The sequence below is a fragment of the Desmodus rotundus genome, chromosome 12 (assembly GCF_022682495.2).
Source record: "Desmodus rotundus isolate HL8 chromosome 12, HLdesRot8A.1, whole genome shotgun sequence".
Lineage (NCBI taxonomy): Eukaryota > Metazoa > Chordata > Mammalia > Chiroptera > Phyllostomidae > Desmodus > Desmodus rotundus.
In genome coordinates this window covers 33433756-33445924 of record NC_071398.1, presented here as the reverse complement: position 1 = coordinate 33445924, position 12169 = coordinate 33433756, and the positions used below count along the sequence as shown (strand labels likewise).

General features: G+C 51.2%; 3 protein-coding genes across 6 annotated transcripts; 2 read left to right on the top strand and 1 right to left on the bottom strand.

The window, feature by feature from the left end:
* Positions 1–134: 134 nt before the first annotated feature.
* PSENEN (presenilin enhancer, gamma-secretase subunit) lies at positions 135–1478 on the top strand. Of its 2 annotated transcripts, none has more exons than XM_024577563.2 (4): positions 135–246; positions 365–517; positions 900–1004; positions 1194–1478. In XM_024577563.2, the coding sequence occupies exons 2-4, from the start codon at positions 457–459 to the stop codon at positions 1331–1333; spliced, it is 306 nt and encodes a 101-aa protein (XP_024433331.1). In that variant the 5' UTR covers positions 135–246; positions 365–456; the 3' UTR covers positions 1334–1478. The 2 variants fall into 2 exon arrangements, with proteins under 2 accessions (XP_024433331.1, XP_024433332.1); XM_024577564.4 differs by having other exon boundaries at positions 159–246; positions 399–517.
* Positions 1479–2548: 1070 nt separating this feature from the next.
* On the top strand, positions 2549–9340 carry LIN37 (lin-37 DREAM MuvB core complex component). Of its 2 annotated transcripts, XM_045185550.3 has the most exons (10): positions 2549–2717; positions 4308–4412; positions 7145–7220; positions 7414–7464; positions 7784–7813; positions 7889–7974; positions 8060–8226; positions 8827–8967; positions 9056–9129; positions 9213–9340. In XM_045185550.3, the coding sequence occupies exons 1-10, from the start codon at positions 2684–2686 to the stop codon at positions 9292–9294; spliced, it is 846 nt and encodes a 281-aa protein (XP_045041485.1). In that variant the 5' UTR covers positions 2549–2683; the 3' UTR covers positions 9295–9340. The 2 variants fall into 2 exon arrangements, with proteins under 2 accessions (XP_045041485.1, XP_024433421.1); XM_024577653.4 differs by lacking the exon at positions 4308–4412.
* A 52-nt stretch (positions 9341–9392) lies between these two features.
* Positions 9393–11799, bottom strand: HSPB6 (heat shock protein family B (small) member 6). Of its 2 annotated transcripts, none has more exons than XM_045185551.3 (3): positions 11546–11799; positions 10448–10585; positions 9393–10374 (listed from the first exon to the last, which is right to left on the bottom strand). In XM_045185551.3, the coding sequence occupies exons 1-3, from the start codon at positions 11741–11743 to the stop codon at positions 10189–10191; spliced, it is 522 nt and encodes a 173-aa protein (XP_045041486.1). In that variant the 5' UTR covers positions 11744–11799; the 3' UTR covers positions 9393–10188. The 2 variants fall into 2 exon arrangements, with proteins under 2 accessions (XP_045041486.1, XP_024433422.1); XM_024577654.4 differs by having other exon boundaries at positions 10463–10585; positions 11546–11796.
* Between the last annotated feature and the right edge of the window lie 370 nt (positions 11800–12169).

Sequence of the window (12169 nt, the reverse complement as noted above, 5' to 3'; positions counted from 1 at the left end):
TCCGTTGCTTAAGAGCATTGGGAAGTGTAGTTCTTCGCTGCCTTCAGAAACTCCATAGTGCGCTTGCGTGTTGAAGGCCTGCGCGCTCTCCGCAGAATCACCTATCGGAATTCCCTGAAAGCGCATGCGTGCAGCGCTGCCTATCAAAAAAGACTACGAACTCCAGAGATATTTGCGGCATCACACGCAAACCTCTGTAGTAGAAAGTGGCAAAGGCATCCAACCCGGAGGAAGTAAACACCACAGGTGAAGTGGGGGTCTTTTGATGAATCCCGATAAAGAGCCCTCAACCCATTCAGCTTGCTGGTGGGGTCGAGGGTGCCCCACTTTTAGCAAACCTACACTTTAATTTATTTTGTTTAAGGGGCGTGGATTTTCGAGATCCTTGCATTTTGCAGTGACAAGACTCGGGTCTTGTCCCTCGGGCCCTCGGGACGACCCGGTCCTAGCGCAACTATGAACTTGGAGCGGGTGTCCAACGAGGAGAAGTTGAACTTGTGCCGGAAGTACTACCTGGGTAAGGACCACTCTCCCAGGATCCCAGGAGAGGGAAATAGGGTCTCTGGGCCTGGATTCTTGGATCAAAGACGGACGAAGCGGCTGAGGGCGCGGATTCCTGGGTCTGAGGGAAGGGCCTGGGTCCTGAGGAAGGAGGAGTCTGGGCCTCAATTTCTTGGTCCCAACGAGGGGATTTGGAGGGTGGTCTGGGTCCTGAGAAAGACAGGGCTGAGGAATCAGATTCCTGGATCCTACGGAGGAGCCCCGATATCTGAGTCCCTAATAGCAGAGATCTCAGTTTGAACTTGGGTGTGGGAGAGGACCTTCCAAATAAGTCTTCTAGATGAGTATTAGGGAGGATACTCATTGCCTTATGTCCCAGTTTGTTTTTTTCTTTGCAGGTGGGTTTGCTTTCCTGCCTTTTCTGTGGTTGGTCAACATCTTCTGGTTTTTCCGAGAGGCCTTCCTTGTCCCGGCATACACAGAGCAGAGCCAAATCAAAGGCTGTGAGTCCAGAACGCGGTTGAAAGAAGACCGTGGGGGTGGGGGCTGGGGCGGAAACCTGGAGCTTTGATGGGAGGGGATGATAGAAGTTCCAGAATTCTAGGGCTCTGTAGAAGAGAAGACAGAGCTGGTCTGGGGGTGACCAGAAAGCATGTGAAGCCAACTTTCCCCACCCTTATTACCCCTTACAGATGTCTGGCGCTCAGCTGTGGGCTTCCTCTTCTGGGTAATTATACTCACCACCTGGATCACCATCTTCCAGATCTACCGGTCCCATTGGGGCGCCCTTGGGGACTACCTCTCCTTCACCATACCCCTGGGTACCCCTTGACAGCTTCTTTTGCACAGGCCTGAGACCTGATCATTCTCCCAGGATGGGCTCCTCTATTCTCAGCTCACGCTCAAGCCCCAAATACTTAATTCCCATCTCCTATATTCTCTATTGACATCCCCCAATAAATAACCCTAATTCTCTATGTTGACTCCTGGGATCTTTTGGACATTGAAACAGAAAATGATTATTAATATTCAGAAACATTCATTGAATGCTTACTTTGTTCAGGCTTAGTGCTTCACACATTACGGGCATTTTCTCACTGAATACTACTCGTAACCCTCTGAAATGTGCCAAACCTTTCTGGCACAGGGGCTGTCCTGTGCCAGAAACTTATTTTACAGATGCAGAACCAAGAAAGGAATAATATTTCTATTACTAGGGGCTGCTATCCTGTATTGGTATTTTTGTGAGTTTGAAAGCAGTACTTTACCATTTGACATCAGTATTCTCATCTGAAGTGTGGACCATGGTTTGTGAAGTGTGGTCAAGGCATATGTAGAAATTTGAAATTTACCACTTTCTGAAGAAGATGTCTGCTTTATTAAAGAACATTTCCTTGACCATCGTGTTTAAAATTTCAGTCCTCACCTTGGTACTCAGTATGTTCCTTCAGGCTATATTCTTTCCCCTACTACATTTCATTTAAAATGTTTTACTTGTTTATTGTTTATCTCCCACCCTCTAAAATATAAACTCTATTAGGGCAAATATTTTTGTTTTGTACACTGGTTGTCTCTAGTACCTAGAAGATTGACTCGGACACTAATAAATATTTGCTGAGCGAATGAGGTTGTGCTTGAAAAGAGATTGATGGGTAGCTGGCAAGGGAACGAAACCTAATTCCAGGCTTGTCTTCCAGTTAGGGGCAAGAGGGACTTCCACGGTTAAATGAGCCCTGTTAATACCTAAATGCGTGTTATTCAAAGCTACCAACATTACAAGTTCCAAAACCTTTCTCGGTGCCTCAGTCCTGTATCTCCCACCATGCTTCACGCAGCGCCGTCGCTCAGTCCCCAGAGCTAGAACTACATTTCCCAGAAAGCACTCGGAGATGTCGTTAGTTTGTTTCCGGAAACGGATTCCAGGAAGGTGGGATTTAGGGTTGCGAGCCGAAGGTGCTGGCTGTCAATTGGTCAGAGTGTGAGATCGACAGTTGCACTGACTAGTGGGAACAAGCGACTGCCGCTGGGTTGCCCACCGAAGGGAGCTACCTGTTGCTCCAGGCGAACCTACCGAACACGAAGCTTATATTTGACCGCCCACTGTCAGCTTGTGGCCTTGACTTGTGACCCCAGGATTTTGTGGGCTCCTCCGACCCAGCTAGCGAGACCCCAGACACAAACCATGTTCCCGGTGAAGGTGAAAGTGGAGAAATCAGGTGAGGACCCGGAGGTCAGGGGACTGTAAAGGAGCACGGAACTGATCAGGGTATGGGAGTCCCGATAGGATTATTGCGATTAGGCAGACAAAGCGACGTCTCCCTGCAGCCCTTCTCACTATCGCTGTGTCAGACATCGAGCGATTCGTGGCCGCCTGCATACTTTCCTGGTTTGTGCTCGAAATAGCTTTGAAATTGGTGGTGGCTCAAGCAGTGTGATGCGGTAAGACCTGGGGATCCCGAGCCGTGTGACCCTGAGAAGGACTCTTCTTGGCTGTGCCCCAGTTTCTCCCTTTCAAGCAGTGGTCATAAGTCAAGCATTGTACTGACTGCCTGAAGTACAGGGAAGCTTTTAATCTTCGCAGTCACTGTATCCCAGTAATCCTAAAAGTCGGCAATATGGTTGATGAAGAAATCGAAGGTGAGAGAGAGGAAGACATTTTGGGTTGGGACCCAGCTTATGGGAATCCAGGGCTCGCATGTTAATGGCGGTGGGAGAGGCACAGAATTGAGACAAAATATAATAGTAAAACGATGTAGGATGTTAGATGGTATAAGTGGTAATAAAATGAAACAGAAGAGGATATCAGGAGTGAGGCAAGGTGAGGGAGAGAGCCATGAGGATTTGTGAGGGAACAGCGAATCAGACAAAGGAAATAGCTTTGAAAAAGCCCTGAGGTAGAAGGAAGCCTTGACTGGCCTGTTCAAGGGCCAGCACGGAGGCCAGTGTGGCTGGGACATAGAGAATATGAGGAGTTAGGGGAAAAGAGAGGAGAGGGGGGAACAGATCTTGTGGGCCAAAGGTAGGACATTGGCTTTTGCTCTGAGGGAAATGGGGTGCCAAGGGAGGGTTTTGAGCTGAGGAGTGCATTAATAAAGATACCCCTCACATGCCAGAAAAAATCGTGAGTGGAAAAGTATAGGGGGCTTGACCACAATGATCTTGTGGGGAGAGGTAGGTAGGGTCATGGAGGCCTGTGAACACCAGGCTGAAGAGCTCAGAATCTGTCCTGGGGATACTGCAGAGTTGTGGAGAGTTCCAAGGGGAGGATCAAGGGTCAGGACTGGTTTTAGGAAGATATCCCTGGCCATCTTGTAGAGGGTGGATCAGAAGGGGAGATGAAGTTGGGAGCCCAGGAGAAGGAGAAAAAGGACCAGCATGGGCAGGTTAGGGTTGGGATAGGTGGGAGAGAAACTCAGGAGGCCAAGTGGGCAGAGGTTTGTGGGTTGGGATGGAGGAGGGAGAGAGGTGTCCATGTGAGGCCCAGGAAGGGACTGCGGACAGCGGGGCTACCCCTTAAATGGGGGCTTGGGAAAGAGGGTAAGTTTAGAGAAATACTGAGGCCAATGTGGAACCCCATAGGTGGAAGGACCCTGGGTGATATCCAGGGGGAGGTGTCCAGGAGTTCATGGGATCCCAAGATCTGAAGTTCAGAAGAGAAGCTGGGGCTAACGAAAGAGCTGTAGGCATGATCCATACCATGGCTTCTGCCCAAGACTTTCCACTAGAATCTCAGTGGCTCCCAACTACATCCCTACCCTGTATCTCCAAGTGGTGTTGGGAATCTCTGTATCTCCTGGTCTCCTCAGGAAGCCCCAGGGCTGGCCAAAGCATATCCCCAAGTGTCCTTCCAGGCTCTGAGCACTGGGCCAGGGCACCTACTAGTTGGAAGAGGAGAGTGAACATCTCACAAGGTAAGAGGATAATAGAACATCATTACCTTCTTAGTTCTGGGATGAAGGGAGGCAAACACACAGGCTGACAGGGCCAGGCAGGGCCTGTGACATGCAGGAAGTTGGGCCCAGATATCATTTCCTGGAGCAAGGGGCAAAGTGGTTATTTTGGGTGAAATCTCCCAATTAAATGTTGTCAGCTCATTGAAATTTAATTCTGATTTAAAATAATACCACTGCATCAGCCAAACAGATCATATCTGTACCCACTTTGAGTCCCTGCCTTACAATTTCAGCTGTGGAGCCAGATAGCCTGGGTACAAATCCTCAGCCCTGCAATTTCCTAGCTGTGTAACTTTGGGCAACTACCTAACATCTCTGTGCCTTGGTTTCATGATCTGTAAAATGGGGATAAAAATCATATGTACCTACCAGGGTTAATGTGAGAATTCAGTGGGTTAATATGTATGATATGCTTGGAACAATGCTTGGCCCATAATAAGCACTCTGTACATATTACTTATTATTGCATTCTGTGAAGAGATTCGTATACAACAGAGGTTTATTTAAACCTCAGAACAGGAGCCAAGATTGAGGCATAGGCAGAAACGCTTTCCTCGCACAACCAAAAGAAGGAAAACAACCAATTTAAAACCAAAGAACAACCAGAACTTCCAGAAAAACATTTGCGTAGAAATCCAACAACCAAGGAGTTGAAAAAACATTCAACCAGATGGTAGGAGGGGCAGAAACAGGCAGTGGGGCAGAGAGGACGCAGCAAGGTGGCAGCTGGAGGACTGGGCGGGTAAGGCAGTGGCTGGCAGATCACATGGGCAATCTCACATTTGCCCAAAGACAAGCCTGGGGGAAAGCAGGGGAGTGAGAAGAAATGGGAAACCCTGGGTTTCAGCACAGGGAACTAAAGACTCAGAACCACAGGCTGTGGAAAAGATCTGTGGGGATTGTGGCAGTGGGAGAAACTCCCAGCCTCACAGGAGAGTTTGTTGGAGAGACTCACAGGGTCCTAAAATGAGCACAAACCCACCCGCCTGCCAATGAGCACATAAAGGGCACAAACTGCTTGTGGGAAGCAAGGGAAGTGACAGAAGGTGGGACGAGAGCAGAGCAAGCAGCAGTGTTCCTTCTCTGACCCCTCCCTTACATATAACACCACAACGCAGCCAAGTGGGTTGCCCCGCCCTAGCGAATATCTAAGGCTCTGTCCCTTACATGTAACATGTGCACCAAGACAAGAAATATGGCTCAAATGAAAAAACAGGTCAAAACTCCAGAAAAAGAACTAAGTGATGAGGAGATAGCCAACCTGTCTGATGCAGAGTTCAAAACATTGGAAATCAGGATGCTCACAGAATTGATTGAGCTTGGTTGTGAAATGAAGGCTACACAAAGTGAAATAAAGGAAAATATACAGGAACCAACAGTGAAGGGAAGGAAACCAGGACTCAGATCAACAATTTGGAACAAAAGCAAAAAATAAGCATCCAACTGGAACAGAATGAAGAAACAAGAATGCAAAAAAGTGAGGAGAGGCTAAGGAACCTCTGGGACAACTTTAGACGTTCCAACATCCGAATCATGGGAGTGCCGGAAGGAGAAGAGGAAGAGCAAGATATTGAAAACTTACTTGAACAAATAATGGAGAACTTTTCCAATCTGGTGAAGGAACTCTCCACAACTCTATTTCCTTCCAGGAAGCCCAGAGAGTCCCAAAGAAATTGGACCCAAGGAGAAGCACACCAAGGCACATCATGATTAAGTTATGCAATATTAAAGATAAAAAGAGAATCTTTAAAGCAGCAAGAGGAAAGGACACAGTTACCTACAAAGGAATTCCCATAAGGCTATCAGCTACTTTCTCAAAAGAAACCTTACAGGCAAGAAGGGGCTGGATAGAAGTATAGGAAGTCAGGAAAGGCAAGGACCTGCATCCAAGATTACTCTATCCAGCAAAGCTATCATTTAGAATGGAAGGGCAGATAAAGTGCTTCCCAGGTAAGGTAAAGTTAAAGGAGTTCATCATCACCAAGCCCTTATTCTATGAAATGTTAAAAGGACTAACCTAAGAAATAGAATATCAAAAAGTATGAACAGTAAAATGACAACAAACCCACAACTATCATCACCTGAACCTAAAAAACAAAAACTAAGCAAACAACTAGAACAGGAACAGATTTCACAGAAATGGAGATCACATGGAGGATTATCAGTGGAGAGGGAGAGAAGGGGCAATGGGAGGAAAAGGTACAGGGAATAAGAAGCAGAGTGGGTAGGCACAGAATAGGGGGAGGTTAAGAATAGTATGGGAAATGGAGAAGTCAAAGAACTTATATGTACGACACAGACATGAACTGTCCATGATGCTGGAGGGTGAGGGGGTGGCACAGGATGGAGGGGAATGAAGGTGAGAAAAAAAATGGGATAACTGTAATAGCATAATCAATAAAATATACTTTAAAAACAAAACCTCAGAATAGTCCTAGCAGATAGGTATCACTTGGAGACCCATTTTCAAGATGAGGTAACAAGTTCAATGAGGTAAGGTGACTTCCCTTAGGTGAGACAGCACTGGAACCCAGAGCTCTTGCTCATTGCTTCAGTAGGCAGCCCACCTCACCTCCTCAGCACACCTGAGCCTGGACATAGGATTGGTACACATGCCCTTCTTCAGCCCAGTTGGCTGCCCACCTGCCTTGGGCCTCAAACTGACTCCTGCTTGGTACTCTCTTCCTCAGAGTTGGAGATGGCTAAGGCTCGGAACCAACTGGATGCTGTTCTGCAGTGTCTCCTGGAGAAGAGTCACATGGACAGGTTGGGCTCTGAGCCAGCTTGGGGTCATAGGGGGTTGGGAACCCTGGCATTTTGGGCCCTCTGGTCTTGAGTGGATCTGGGTGGGACCCCAGAACCTGGCTTAGGGAAGAAGGGGCCTAATGGAGAGGCCACTCATTTCCTTTCCACTCTGGGCCTTTGGAACCCTGAGCCCACAGTTCTCTTCTGCTACCAGGGAGCGTCTGGACGAGGAAGCCGGGAAGACCCCCTCAGATACCCATAGCAAGTAAGTTTTGTTGATGGGATCAGTATCTGAGGGTTTGTGGTGAATGACTTCCCTCATCCAAGCCCTGACCACTGTGTCCCCTCCACCACAGTCCTAACCACTCTGTGCACAAAGACTACGTGACAGCAGAAACTTAGGTGCCCTCATAGTTGGCTTCTAGAGCTCCAGGGGTGTGGATGGGACACAAGGCCTACAGAGTTAGTGGGGTCCATGTGAGCACCTCAGGCTTGATCTCAGTATCCCTAGGGTGTCCTTTGGTGGGTTTTGAGCAAGCATTTGTTCAGGGGTCAGCCTGCTAATGTCCTGTCTCTCCCCACAGGGATTGCTCCATTGCAGCCACTGGCAAACGGTAAGGTAGCAGGGATCCTAGCCAGGTGACAAGAGGTCCCCAGTCCTGGTTCTGATGTTGTCCCAACTCACACAGGCCATCTGCCCGCTTCCCTCACCAGCGGAGGAAGAAGAGGAGGGAGATGGATGATGGACTGGCTGAAGGAGGGCCACAACGATCCAGTGAGTAGGTGGTGACCCTAGAGGGTGATCAGTGATAGGGGGCTACGTGAGCATGTTCACATACCTCCCGCTCCTACCACTCTAGACACTTACGTGATTAAGCTGTTTGACCGGAGTGTGGACTTGGCTCAATTCAATGAGAACACACCGCTGTACCCAATCTGCCGTGCCTGGATGCGCAACAGCCCCTCAGTGCGGGAGCGTGAACGCTCACCCAGCTCACCGCTGCCCCCACTGCCTGAGGATGAAGAGGTGGGATGGGTGGTAGGCCCCTGCCCAACAGCCAGGGAGTGAGTGGGTAGATGGTCACAAGCCAGTAGGATAGACAGGCACAGGTTTGTGTGTCCCTTAAATGTCTCCTGGATCCAGTGAGACACAGATATGAACCCTTAGGCTAGGGGTATGGAGGGAGCTCTGTAGAACACACAGACATAGCTATCTGGTCTGGGACAAAGAAGGGACAGGGTTCCCCTGGGCATATAAGTGTGACCTCCAAGATGAGGATCCCCAGTAGCTGAAGGGACAGAGAGGGATCCTCAGTATAAACAGGTGTAGCCACCTGATCTAAAGGAGCAGTTGGGAAACCCTTGGGTTTGGCAGGCATAGATAGGAGTCTCTGGACTCTTTGAATAAGCAGTTGGTGGGGGTCCCTGGGCTGGACAGAAGAAGGCAGAGATTCCTGGGACAGACCTGATCCCCAAGCTGGGTAAGGTCCCCGTCTGTCAGAAGTACAGGTCCCTGGTGAGACCCTCATGTTTATTGTCACTGGGAAAGGCAGAAGGGGTAAAATGTGTATCCCTGGCCCTCTTCTCTGACTCTTTTGGGTCTGGTATGGTGCTCTTCTGTCCCCAGGGTTCAGAGGTCACCAACAGCAAGAGTTGTGACGTGTACAAGCTGCCTCCTCCTACAGCCCCTGGGCTACCTGGAGATGCCTGCAGATCCCGAATTCCATCCCCCCTGCAGCCAGAGACCCATGGTACCCCTGATGATGAGGTGGGTCTGCAAGGCTTGCCCAGGGCTATGGGACATATGTTGTAGGACTTGGGCATAGCCACCCAGCCTGGCCTTTCTGTCCACACAGCCCTCTGAGCCTGAGCCCTCACCTTCCACACTCATCTATCGCAACATGCAGCGCTGGAAATGCATCCGCCAGAGGTGAGCATCCCCAACCTGCTGCCCCTCTATGGCTTCTGCCCCAACTTCTGAGTCCTCCCTCTGCTTCCCCACCCCCACTGCAGGTGGAAGGAGGCATCTCATCGGAATCAGCTTCGTTACTCAGAAAGCATGAAGATCCTACGGGAGATGTATGAGCGACAGTGATGTTTCCCTGCACCCATCCCACCCCAATAAACATTTCCCCTCCTCACACTGGCCTCAGATTGCTCCAGCCCATCCTTCCAGGCCCAGATACAAAGCAGTTGGCACAGCTTAGCAAGTTTATTGGGAGAGTGGAGCTAGGTAGGAGTGAGGGGGTGAGACAGAAGGGAATTCAAGGAGGGAGAAAGATTGTGGAGAATAAAAGTTGCTGCTGGGCTGGGTCTTGGAGAGTAAGGGGAAGGGTCTGGAAGGTGGATTGGAGACGGGATCCTGGGTAAAGTTGGAGATAGGAGTTAGGACAGTGTGCAAAATCTGGGAAGATGGGCAGGGTGATCTGTACATTTTGAGGTTGAGGGTACTGGCTGGCCTAGAATAGGTGTCCAAGGGTGAGGGTCAGAAAAGGGATTCAAGAGTCTGAAGGTGGCTGGCTGAGATTAATTAGGGGAAGACCAGGCTTGGGGGGTCTGGTGTGGAAGGTCTGTGCAGTCTGGGACATTGCCTAGGGGTGGATTACGCTTAACTGGTTTAGGTTTGGGACAGAACTGTCTATATCGTAATCGTGTCACAGTGGGGATATTTTCTTAGGGAGACAGGAGGAAATAAGGAGTTTTGAGTGGGTTTTACTGTGAAAGAGGGAGTTTGTTAACAGGAGACTAGGCTGAGGGGTTGTGCTTATAGGGTCTGGAAGCTAGGGAGGTGTTAGGGTTTGAAAATGGATGGCGTATGAGCAGGAGTGCCAGTGGAAAAGGTCTAAGTTATCAGGGCTGAGCCTAGGTTGGAGGGGTCTGGGTTGGATCCCGGTTTGGGGGTGGGGGGGAATCTTGGCGCACTTGGGCCATCTGGCTGGGCGGAGTCAGGTTGGCTTTAAAAGAGGGGCCCTGCGGCAGCTACCAGGATTCAGGCATGCCCAGATCCCAAATTGGCAGGAGTTGGTGGTGGCAGTGGGGCCTGAGCGGACACAGGTGAGGCCTGAATGGACAGGACACCCTCAGGGGACAACGCTGACGTCACTGCGGCAGGGTCCACGCCAGGTGGCAAACGGTAGCGACGGTGGAATTCGCGAGAGACATATCCGTGTTCATCCTGGAGGGAGAGAGGCTAGATAGAGTCCCCCTCCCTTAGGCCAGAGGACCCGCCCAGGGTTCTGTTTCTGCACCTCCAGCCGGCTCACCGGTCGCTCCTCATGGCGAGCGTGCACCTCCACGTGTTCACCAACCACCTTGACGGAGATTTCCTCTGGTGAGAAGTGTTTCACATCCAGCAGCACCGAGAAATGCCCAGGGTCAGTTGGCACCTGCGTACAGCCAATAGTCACTGAGTGGGGCGGGGCTCCCAGGCCCCAGCAAAGCTCCCCCGGATTGGTTCTAATGTTGCAGCTGACCCTGGCCTCCGAAACTGGGAAGCCCCTTTCCTACTGATGACCTCTTAATCCCGACTAGTCTCATCCACCTCTCACCCAGAGTGATGAGGCCACCTTCCCCTGCCAAGTGAGGGACCTCCGCCCTCACAGAGTGAGGCCCACCCTACCTCCCCGTGTCAACGACCCCAAAGTCAACATTTCTTCCTGAACACTCACTCCCCAGCCCCTTTCCTTTCAGAGCCCCCAGGGCCCTTGCTGCCACAAACACCCTGCTCCTACCGCCAGAAATTGCCAGGTTGCCTCTTTTCCAGTCTCCAGAGTCCTCTTTCTCACCGTTCACTCGCGTCACGGGACCACTTGTGCCCTCAGCAGTTAATCAGTACTCCTCCCCCACCTCTCAGATTGTCCAGCCCCCCTTTCTGAAGTCACGAGACCCTTCTTCCCCTCTGCCTCTCCAGGATACATAGGGTCACCCCAGTCTCCAAACTCTCTTCCCCAAGAATAACAAAACATACCCCCCCCACCCCCGCAGGAGTCACTGGGAAGCCCCCAAGCCCTGCAGAATGACTGGGCTCCATTTCCGCCCCCACCCCCCCACCGCCGACATTCCCTGGGTCTCCAGCCTCTTTCAAAGTCACCAAGACAGTTACCACCTCATCCATTCAGTCCCCTTAGAAATGAGACCCTCAGATAGACGGGCACCTCCGACCCACTTCAGTAATCCAGCCTCAGAGATTCCATACTTGGGGAACTCCAGAAGCCTCCCTGAGTGGCCAGACTCTTCACCCAGCTCAAAGACAAGGGACTGTCTATTCCCTGACCCCCCACTCCCGGGATGACAAAACCCCAAGCCTTGGAAGTAGCCGCATTACAGCCCCTCCCCAATCCTGGCACCTGGGCGCCCGGAAGCGCCACGCTGGGTGCGCGCAAGTAGTAGGGGGCCAGCGCGGCGGGACATAGCGAAGCAAGCTCGGCCTCCAGCAGCCCCTCGCCGAAGCGCTGGTCAAAAAGACGCCCGGTCGCCGAAAGCCCGGGCAACGGGGCCGAGGCGCGCCGCAGCCAAGACGGCTGCACAGGGACTGGGATCTCCATCCTGCTCCTCCGCCGCCGCCGCCGCCTACGCTTCGTAGAGTCCCAGCGTGCGCCGCAGCTACTTTATAGTACACTGTGTGTCCGCCCCCCCCTCCGCCCCCCCCCGCCCCCCCCCCGCGGGCCGCCGCGGGACGTTCGGACTGCGGCCAGACCCAGACACTAACAGAGCCTTATTTAGAAAGCCAACAAAGACTTGGCCATTTATTAAGCTCCTGCTGGATGCCACAGAGGTATCAAGATTCTCCAGTTTCCGGAAAGGGAAACTAAGGCTGAAGAGGCGGAGCCTTGCCAGAGTGGCGAGTACAGCGCGGCATTTGAGACCCAGGGCCTGAGCAGAGTTCCCAGTCCCTTACTCCACCCTGCCCCGCAGGCAGCTCTGGAGATGACGCAGATGACAGTCTTCAGAGCAGAATGTTGGGTATAGGG